Raw genomic sequence first — 10,061 nt, 5'->3', positions numbered from 1 at the left:
ATGAGATGCTTTTGCTGTTGTAAGAAAAAGGTAAGTCTTTATTTTGTTATTTTTGATTTCTTCTTTTTCTTTGAACAAATATATATGTAAGCGTTTATCGGAAGAAAAACCTTATGTGAATATGTGAAATACATTGAATATATTATGTTGTTTCATTATGTTTATCAGTTATGGGTTTTTTTGTATCGTTTTCAAACACTTGCAGCTCTGTAAATATTGTTAGTACTGTACCTTTATTTACATGTTGTCATATTTTCTCACATAATGTATCAACAGTAAATATTTAATTTAATAAAGTAAAATATTCAATTTAAGGATAATTTTCCTTTTAAGTTATGAATTGTAAAAAGTAATGCATACCTGTTAGCTGTTGAAATGAAGTGTCATTTTCAAAAATTTACTGAAACAAAAATCTATATTGCACCTTTTAAATAAAAAAGAGTAAAAGCATTTATAGAAGGTATACTTTGTGTTTTATATTAACTGAATATTCTTAAAAATAGAGGCTTCACTATTATTAAGCATTATATAGATAGATAGATAGATAGATATAGTAACGAAATATGATTGGAGATGAACCCTAACAAGTTTAGCCTAAGAGTTTTTTTTATCAGCCCTTCAAAACGTCTTAATGTACAGTCCACTATTAATATTATAAGTAGTGTCTGTGTACATTGTATGTGTTTTTGAGTAAACTGGGGCCTGTTATTTTCCTCCGGCAGGCAGGGAACAAGAGCCCTAGTGTGCTGAGGCGTTCTCAGAGAGTCACTCCCAACCATACCAGGTACAGGGAAGCCCTTGTATACAGCCATGTTAAACTGTTCTGGTTAAACTATGTGTGTAAAAAAATACAATTAAAATAAGCATCAATATATGTGGACATGCACAAGATTATTTTACTAGTTTAGTTCAATTAGTTTTTATTCCCAGACCTGGATACAGATCTGGAGTGTTCTAGAGGCCATTGAAGTGTAGCTTTGTTTCTGTCCCCTTGCCATTCTGTATATTTGCAATCATTCTCAGTGTTAAATAAGGTGCTCTTCACCTGAGTTCAGCTGCTTGGCAGTTATAGTTGCCTGCCACAGATGTTTGTGAGATAGGCTTGATCAGCAACAGTGACTTTATGAAGTAGGAGCCAGCACCATTTAAGGAGCTGCCATTTCCCTTTTGTTTTTCTGCCAATACACGCTATCCAGTCGATGGTGCTGGCGACACTGGCTGATCGAACCTGCATTAATGTCTATGGTGGGGAACTAGAACTGATGAGCAGTTTCAGTAACGTATAAAAACAACTCAGAACAATTGCGAATGGCTCTTAAATACCCCTACTGTTTTTCAATTGGTGAATTTAATGTCTGTAAACAAAGGTTTTGTTTAAATTTCAATCCGTATACAGAAGATTGGTGCAGACGTATCACAGCTAGTTACTCCAAAATGCAATTTGCATAATTTTTTTTTTTTCGAAAGCAAATTATAAACCAACTTGGTACTTATACTAAGTGTTTCTACTAACCTAATAAGATGTTTGTTGCTTGTTTTATTTTACCAAAAAAAATAGCAAATTGCATTTTGGCGTAAATGTGGCTTTTTTATGTCAAGCCCATTTACAACCTAACAGATAGGCTCCCATTGGTAAGCGTACCACTTCATCCATTCTACTGTGCAGATTGGTAAAGGTGTTCAAATTGGTAGTTAAAGACCTATGCAAAGGGAGAGGGAGTCAAGCCCAACACAGATAAAAGACCTTTAGGTGTAATATAAGCCTGTGCCCTACCAGAATGGGCTTGCAGAACTGTTCATTAGTAATAGTTCATTGAGAGCCTTTCATCTCAGGTATCAGACAGGTGATGTATTGCTGTTTGTCCTGCAGGAATGAGGTGGAGATCTCCCATGGTGACACCAAAGGTGATCACTGCGCCACTGTGGTGGACTCCTCCAGGTACTGGATCATTTACCCTTTTCTTTATTCTCTGTAGCCACTCTTAAAATGACTTGAAACTACTGATTCAGTGCTCACTGTGATGAGTCCTGTAGCAGCGAGGAGGAGGATGAACTTCTCCTGCCAGAGCCCTGACACTTGAGTTCTGATCCACAGCTAGTCTGATCTAAGAAATAACTGAATGGAATACGGGCCATGCCAACATGCTTACAAGAATATTGTTATGAACTATAATGCTTCATTCAGCCTTAAAAATGTTGTGTGTGTTTGTGTCTAATAGCACCAGCAGCGAGGAGGGAGGGAACTATTTAGGTGAGGAGGTCCATTCTTATTTTGAATCTTAACATGCTTATTTATTTCCTAAAACGTTACAAGGTACTTAGGTACAGCCTTTTTCTCTACTGTAATAGTCCAGTGGCATTGGAACAGTTTTTCTGGTGGGGGTGCTGAAAGCCGTTGAACAAAACTGTACCCCTGTATGCAATGAAAGCCATGCATTTGTTTGCTATTGTGTTAAACATGTTAATAAAATGAAGCCAGCATCAGCACCTGTTTATATGTTTAAGTAAAAAAAAATATTTAACCACAGCCCTTGCTACAGTGTTTACAACATGCTACCATAAAACATTTAGAGCAAACAAAATCGATGAGTAGCTTGAGCTATGATCCACTTAAATACTGCATTTTATAAATTTTTACTTGTAAAAACAGGTTGCACAGTTGTGTTTTATTAACAGTAGTCGTTATACACAAGGACAGTCAGAAGGCTCCAGAGGTTGACTTGCGCTGCGGTGTCATGCTGATGTTTTTTTTAGGGAATGGACATCTAGCAGGTCCAGAATATCACTGTGTACGTGTGTTTTTAGTCTTGTTCCAGAAAGCAGCACCCCCAGTTAGCGGCATTTGTGACAAGCTGATTTTAGCATGTGGTGCCGCCGACAATTAAAAAAATAAATAAATAAAAAATGTTGAGACATTTTCAATAACCCTTCTACTGTATACAAGCTTCTAGTGCATTCCAACTACTAACCAACTCTCGTGAGATTGGAACCGTGCCATTTATTAACTATCCCGCCCCTGTTCTGACAGTCAGCGCTGATTGCTCTATTATCGTTTGTGTTCAAAAGCAATGTAAAAAGCTGCAGTGTACTGCACACAAAGCTCATAAGATTCAAGAAACTAGCTGGATTTATCATTGCACAGCAGGTGCACAGCACCCCTGTACTTCAAGTTAGGTGGTGCTGCCACACCCCCAGCACCCCTAGTTCCCGCATCCCTGCTTTTGTCTGTTCCTGTCACTTACTGAGATATTGCTTTTGTATTATTGTGGGTAACCCTTCCAGCATTACATTTTGTCGGTATTTCATTATCAGCCCTAGTTAATAAATAAACCAATTAAAGCAGTTGTCAGATATATCAAATTAATCTAGGTTGACTCTTTTTTTCTTTTAGATGTGATTCCACTTTCACATGTGGAGGGTTCCTCTTTATTGGACAGGTAATTGTACATCTTTTTTGTCAACTCTTAATGTAAACAGGGTATCTTTCCATGTGGGTGTTAATGGCTTAGTACGTATAATACTGTTCTTGACCTGCCACTGTTAAATTTGCTGCCATTTTTACGGTTTCAGTTTTTAAAAAAATATATAAAGTAGGAATATGATTAGTAGACAGTTAATTCAAACCATACTTTTTGAGAGCCTTTGTGGAAGGGTGTGGGTATTCACTGACACGGGAGACAGAAGTTGTAATTGAAACACCGCACAGGTGCTGGGTTTTATTTCGTTTACTCTTGTGAGTTGCACTGATTTGTTTTAGCCCGCAGAGGGCGCTGTGGTCCGTGGTCTGGCTACCACCTATGGACATACCACGTCAGGGTACACAGTTCAGAAAGGGAAAATAAAACACAATAATCAAAACTACAAAATAAAGGTGCTGCACTTTGCAGCATGAACTTCCCCAGTCGCCGCTACCCATACGACTTGGGTCTCCGTCCTACTCTCTGCTGTTCCTCAGCTAAGTTTCTTTTAAAACACACTATCGGGGTCTGCCCACAGATTCCCCACTCTCTCTATCTCTTCAGATTCTCTGTGGAAGTTTTTTCTCCCGTCCGTCAGCTGGTCTGGCCGAGCAGCGTAACCGCTTGCTCGTTGTACAGGTCTAAAGGGGCAGATCTGAGGAAACAGCAGGGTATTCATTTATAGGATCAGCAATCCCACTAAAACCCGCCTCCCAGCCACTCAGAGAAGGGGAAAGCGCACACACCCTCTTCCCCACCTCTCCGTGTCACCGCCATGACTGGCAGGCAGATCCCACGGGACTGCCGCCCCCCTTCCTGCAGCATCGTGCCTACGTCAGACGGCCAGTCCAGATCTCTCCCTGTTACAGCCTTTCACAGTCTTGTATCAGACAGGTGATGTATTGCTGTTTGTCCTGTAGGAATGAGGTGGAGATCTCCCATGTTGACACCAAAGGTGATCACTGCGCCACTGTGGTGAACTCCTCCAGGTATTGGATCATTTACCCTTTTCTTTATTCTCTGTAGCCACTCTTAAAATGACTTGAAACTACTGATTCAGTGCTCACTGTGATGAGTCCTGTAGCAGCGGGGAGGAGGATGAACTTCTCCTGCCAGAGCCCTGACACTTGAGTTCTGATCCACAGCTAGACTCTGATCTCAGCTGGCCAAGCCAGCATGCTTAGAAGAATATTATTATGAACTATAATGCTTCATTGACTTTAATTTCAGTCTTAAACATGTTGGGTGTTTGTTTGTGTCTAATAGCACCAGCAACGAAAAGGCAGAGACCCACTCAGGTGAGGAGGTCCATCTTATTTTAAATCCTAACCTGCTTATTTATTTCTTAAAATACTACAAGGTACTTAGATACAGCTTTTTTCTGTCAGCAATTCATTATCGGCTATTGATATTAAATAAATCAATTAAAACGGGTGTCAGTTATTTAAAATTAATCTGGGTTTGTGTTTTTTTTCTTTTAGATGTGATTCCACTGTCACGTGTGGAGGGTTCCTCTTTCTTGGACAGGTAATTATAAATCCCTTTTCGGCAACTCTTTATGTAAACAGGGTATATTTCCATGTGGATGTTAATGGCTTAGTAAGTATAACACTATTCTTAACCTGCCTTTGTTAAATTTGCTGAAATTTTACAGTTTAATTTTTAAAAAAACTGCATAAAGTAGGAATATACTTAGTAGACACAGTGGCGGCTGGTGGCCAAAAAAAATGAAGAGACAGAAAAAAAGCAGAGGGCTAGGGGTCCCCTTAAGCCCTCAGCAGCAGTAGAATGTTATTATTGTATTCTGACTGACAACACTTTTCATATCTTCTTAATGTTTTACCCCAATTCGGCTGTTTAACTCATTTTCTCCACTAGCCAGCAGAGAAAAAAAAATAGTAGCCCATTATAGTTTATTCTAATAAACTTAACTGTTACACACTGCCAGTGTATGTTTAAAAAGGCACTGTATACAACAAAAATATAGTATTTAGATTTCAAGACCACGTCACTTTAACATACTTTGCATAAAATATTTTCTAAACAAAATTGTTAGAGCAGGCGAAAGACAGACAAAAATCAAGCACATCGTATCAACTTAATTTACTAAACTTAAATACATGACCAACAAAATAATTATATACCATTCTGTACATACAAAACATATCTATTTAATAAAAAGGAAGCAGTTCAGCCAAACTTTAATTCCAGAGCAAGGTACATTTCAATTTGAAGAAACAAACAAAAACAGTACTCTTAATTGTAATTTTGTATTAAATGTATTAAAATTAAAATGAATCAATCCATAGGCATTCACTACATTCTTACCATGGCTCGTTCCTTCCACTCTCGTTAGTATTAGCATCCGAGGTCATCAATGTGGAAGGGCACACGCCCAGAGATTGGCTAAAACATGCAAAAGAGGAGAGGTGGCATCCCCCTTTGGCAGTTTTTTAGACAGCTTTACTTAGCGTTCCATGAAAGCCAGCTAAAGAACTGGAAGCATATGATTGGCTAATGTACATGCTAATAATAACTACAAAGGGGACAAGAGTGCATCTGCCTCCTTCGAACGCGTAGCGATGACTGAGTGGAGAATTTGGATCGGACTGCTGCCTCCATGTTAAAGCTATGTATTTATTGCTATACTACATATAAATAAATACATAAATAAATAAATAAGTTTATTTATTTCAACATTTTTGAGTAGGCAGTGCCTCTTCTGATGAGCCGCTACTGAGTAGAAAGTTGATTTGAACCATACGTTTTTGAGAGACTTTCAGCTCAGGTATCAGACAGGTGATGTATTGCTGTTTGTCCTGCAGGAATGAGGTGGAGATCTCCCATGGTGACACCAAAGGTGATCACTGCGCCACTGTGGTGGACTCCTCCAGGTACTGGATCATTTACCCTTTTCTTTATTCTCTGTAGCCACTCTTAAAATGACTTGAAACTACTGATTCAGTGCTCACTGTGATGAGCCCTGTAGCAGCGAGGAGGAGGATGAACTTCTCCTGCCAGAGCCCTGACGAGTTCTGATCCACAGCTAGACTCTGATCTCAGCGGGTCAAGTCAACATGCTTAGAAGAATATTATTATGAACTATAATGCTTCATTGACTTTAATTTCAGTCTTAAAAATGCTGTGTGTTTGTTTGTGTCTAATAGCACCAGCAACAAAAAGGCAGAGACCCACTCAGGTGAGGAGGTCCATCTTATTTTAAATCTTAACCTGCTTATTTATTTCTTAAAATACTACAGGGTACTTAGATACAGCCTTTTTCTGTACTCTTATATTTAGTTATATCACAGGAAGTCCTTTAGTCTGTGCGTTCCTGTCACTCACTGAGATACTGCTTTTTGTGGGCAACCCCTTGCAGCATTACTTTGTTAGTATTTCATTATCAGTCGTTGATAATAAAAACATCAATTAAAACATTTGTCAGATTGTGGTCGAGCAGCTGTTGAGTGGAGTGTGACTGGTGACGTCACGGACCAGGAAGTAAATGGAAACCAAACAAGGAATGGAATGGTGGAACTGAGCACTACGGCGCTCAGCGTTTTATTAAATAAACCAACTAAACAAAAGATTTAAACAAATAATTATCGTACTGGTGTGAACCAGCACGCTTATCATTTGTTTCTTAGTTTCGTTTTCTCTCTCCTCGCTCTCTCCGCTCTCACTCCTAACACACCCTCCCCGCAGGTAGAGAGCTGCAGGTTTATATACAGTGACCATCTCCCGATTAGCAACAATTAATCAATGAATTAACTCGGGAGATGGTCACCGTCTGCACAAGTTTAATAAGGATGAGTGACTGTCAGCTAGCTAAATAAATCACTAGCTGATCAGTCACGCATCCTCACGGGATTTTTAAAAATACAAAAACAATAACAAATACGCAGCGCTTTTATCCGCGCTGCAAACAATAATAGAAATAATAATAAAACAGTGCACTAATAAATATAGGGGCGGGACACTCCGCCACACAGATATATAAAAATAATCTTGGTTTGTTGTTTGTGTTTTTTTTTTTTTTCTTTTAGAGGTGATTCCACTGTCACATGTGGAGGGTTCCTCTTTATTGGACAGGTAATTGTACATCTTTTTTGTTAACTCTTAATGTAAACAGGGTATCTTTCCATGTGGGTGTTAATGGTCTAGTAAATCTAACACTATTCCCTGGCCTGCCACTGTTACATTTTCTGTTCTTTCCAATAACTTACATGCGATGACTATCTTATCATGATATATAACCAGCCCTGCTTCATGTGCTTGTGTATGTGTAGTGGGCAGGAGTGTCATTTAAGAATAGGATAAAGATTAAACAACGTCCCACAATTTGTAGTAACGGTCATGGATTGTCTGGTATGTTTTCATGTAGGTTCCTACAAACCAAGAGCACGGCCTATAACAACATCATATTCTGCAATCTGGTGAAGGTCCCCCCACTGGAATTACGTGGGTAAGGAAGCTTCCTGAGGTCCTATATACTGTACTGTATTGTGCTACTGTATTCCATAGAACATGCCCTGTGTTCTAGTTCATTAACTTTATTGACTGGCAAAGTTCCATGTGACAATGCCTATAAAGTTCTTATTTCAAGGGCTAGGACATTGATAAAGACGTCTTCTTCTTTTTGTTAAAGAATTTGACGAGTTTCGTTCTTTTAGCATTTGTGCCGTGACGGTTTCTCTATTGCTCACTGAACTGTGACTTTCGTATTGTAGGCTGTACAACCTGGGTTTCACATGCTACATGAATGCCACTCTGCAGTGCCTGTTCTCTGTGCAGACTTTCTACACAGACCTCCTCAGGCAAAAACAGCCTCTTAAGGAGGATGCCACCGAGTGGGCTACTCAGGTACCTAATACACAGCATAAACTCAGACTTGGAATAGCCAAGAGTTTGACCGATTTTAGAGGATTCTCAATACAATGGATGCTTTAAGCTATCAAAAATGAATTAGGTGGGTTTTTCCCACTGTATCCAGTGGAGTTTATCAGACAGTTCAGATGATATTAAACGTGTGATAAAATTAAATTCTGTGTTACTTGTTTCATATACCAATAATCCCCCTTACTGTACACTTCACTGTGAACTTGCTAGCCACATTTCCATAAACCATCACTGCTTTTGTTTGTTTGTCGTAACTATTTCTCTATTTCTTGTACTTGACAGATGCTTTACTGCTCTGATGTCATCAAAGGACCAGTGTCGGGGTAAAGCAAAAAAACTGCTTCAGCGGAGGGTGAAAGACGCAGTGTCTGCCAGTGCAGTAATGTTCTCTGGGTACTCGGAGCACGTAAGAGCTTCTACACTTTTACACACAAATTGATTCATTCTAAAAAAAAACATTTAAAATACCTTCTGTAAGAAGAAATGTTTCTGTCTTGTTAACAAGAAGGATACATTCTACATTACATCACATATAATAGCTAACATGGGTATCTGCAATTTCTTTTGAGTTCTGGTGTGCTGAAGATGCGTCAATTTAGACCGCATATCAGCTTTTGGGGGAGTCACAATTACACTGTAGTACTGACATTGCGTTTAAAGAATGAGGATTATACTACATTATTAAACATGAGATACAAATGTAAAGCGCAATCTCTTTTTTGACCCTCACAAACTTATTCATTGTGTGTGTTGGTGACCTGTTTCTTTTTTGGGTTTGCCTCCAACTGACAGAACGGTCTTTCCTTTGCAGGATGCCCATGAGTTCCTGAACCATTGCCTTGTCCAGCTGAAAGAGGACGGGAGAAGTTGGTCATGGCTGGAGAGGAACTCCAGGCCACAAGCCTAGGTATCTCCCTTTCCATGTACTCCTGTCCTGTGATTACCAACATGGACTTCCAGCTGCAGTACAAGATGACCTGCACAGGGTAAGCATTGTCCTCACTGTGGCCGCACTCCAGCTCTTCCTTTGGATTGCTGTACAGATACTGAGGGGGTCAGTTAATACTCTACATGGATGTCACTAAAAGTTTTTTTTATTGTTTGCATTGTAAACTATTGAGTATTTGTATTTTCACAGTAGCTTGAATTTGATTGGATCCCTTTTTTTGAAATCCCCTTTCTCTGTTTATAAGGTGTGGAGACTTCAGTGTAAGGCGAGAGCTCTTTACAATGCTGTCATCAGTATGCTCCCGGGATGCTCAATACAGGACTGCCTGGATCACTACTTCAAGGTCTGTATCTACACACACCGGGGGTAGAGAAGACGTGTATAAAGTGAAAGATTCAAATTTATTTTTCAACAGGAAACTTAACTCCTATCAGGAACACACTTAATATGTACAGTACTTATTCAGCTCCATTGTCTAAGGTGTTGCAAACCACATTGCCAGTTTTGTTGTCGATTTAAGTTAATTGAACTTAGTTTTTTAGGCAGTGATGAGTTTCCATTTTGCTTTGGCTAGGTGGAGGATATAGAGCGTTCTTGCAATAAGTGCTCAGGGAACTCTTCCACACTTGCCCCCAAGTTCAGGAGACTTCCTAGGTAGGCTTAACCCTTCCGCATGGATTTAAACAGGGCCTGAGCAGCTGTGCCTGATCTTTACCTAACAGTCTAAAACAGTGTCACAGGTCATAAATTAATGT

The 10,061-nt window shown here is 39.3% G+C and overlaps 1 protein-coding gene across 1 annotated transcript; it reads left to right on the top strand.

The window, feature by feature from the left end:
* On the top strand, window positions 1–9,335 carry LOC131739447 (uncharacterized). Its single transcript, XM_059033426.1, has 15 exons — window positions 1–30; window positions 723–784; window positions 1,871–1,939; window positions 2,220–2,251; window positions 3,392–3,437; window positions 4,379–4,447; window positions 4,725–4,756; window positions 4,940–4,985; window positions 6,284–6,352; window positions 6,626–6,657; window positions 7,505–7,550; window positions 7,843–7,923; window positions 8,189–8,321; window positions 8,640–8,763; window positions 9,169–9,335. Exons 1-14 carry the CDS (start codon window positions 1–3, stop codon window positions 8,682–8,684), a joined length of 792 nt encoding a protein of 263 aa, XP_058889409.1. The 3' UTR covers window positions 8,685–8,763; window positions 9,169–9,335.
* Window positions 9,336–10,061: the final 726 nt, after the last annotated feature.

This window comes from Acipenser ruthenus, chromosome 11 (genome assembly GCF_902713425.1).
Source record: "Acipenser ruthenus chromosome 11, fAciRut3.2 maternal haplotype, whole genome shotgun sequence".
Taxonomy (NCBI): Eukaryota; Metazoa; Chordata; class Actinopteri; order Acipenseriformes; family Acipenseridae; genus Acipenser; species Acipenser ruthenus.
This window is presented reverse-complemented; position numbering and strand designations above follow the sequence as displayed.

Bases quoted from the DNA above. Each gene is read 5' to 3' on its own strand.
- LOC131739447 (XM_059033426.1), top strand. From the start codon at position 1: ATGAGATGCTTTTGCTGTTGTAAGAAAAAG. The intron at 4,986-6,283 runs GTAATTATAAAT...TTTGTCCTGCAG, and splicing joins GGTTCCTCTTTCTTGGACAG to GAATGAGGTGGAGATCTCCC. The intron at 6,353-6,625 runs GTACTGGATCAT...TGTGTCTAATAG, and splicing joins ACTGTGGTGGACTCCTCCAG to CACCAGCAACAAAAAGGCAG.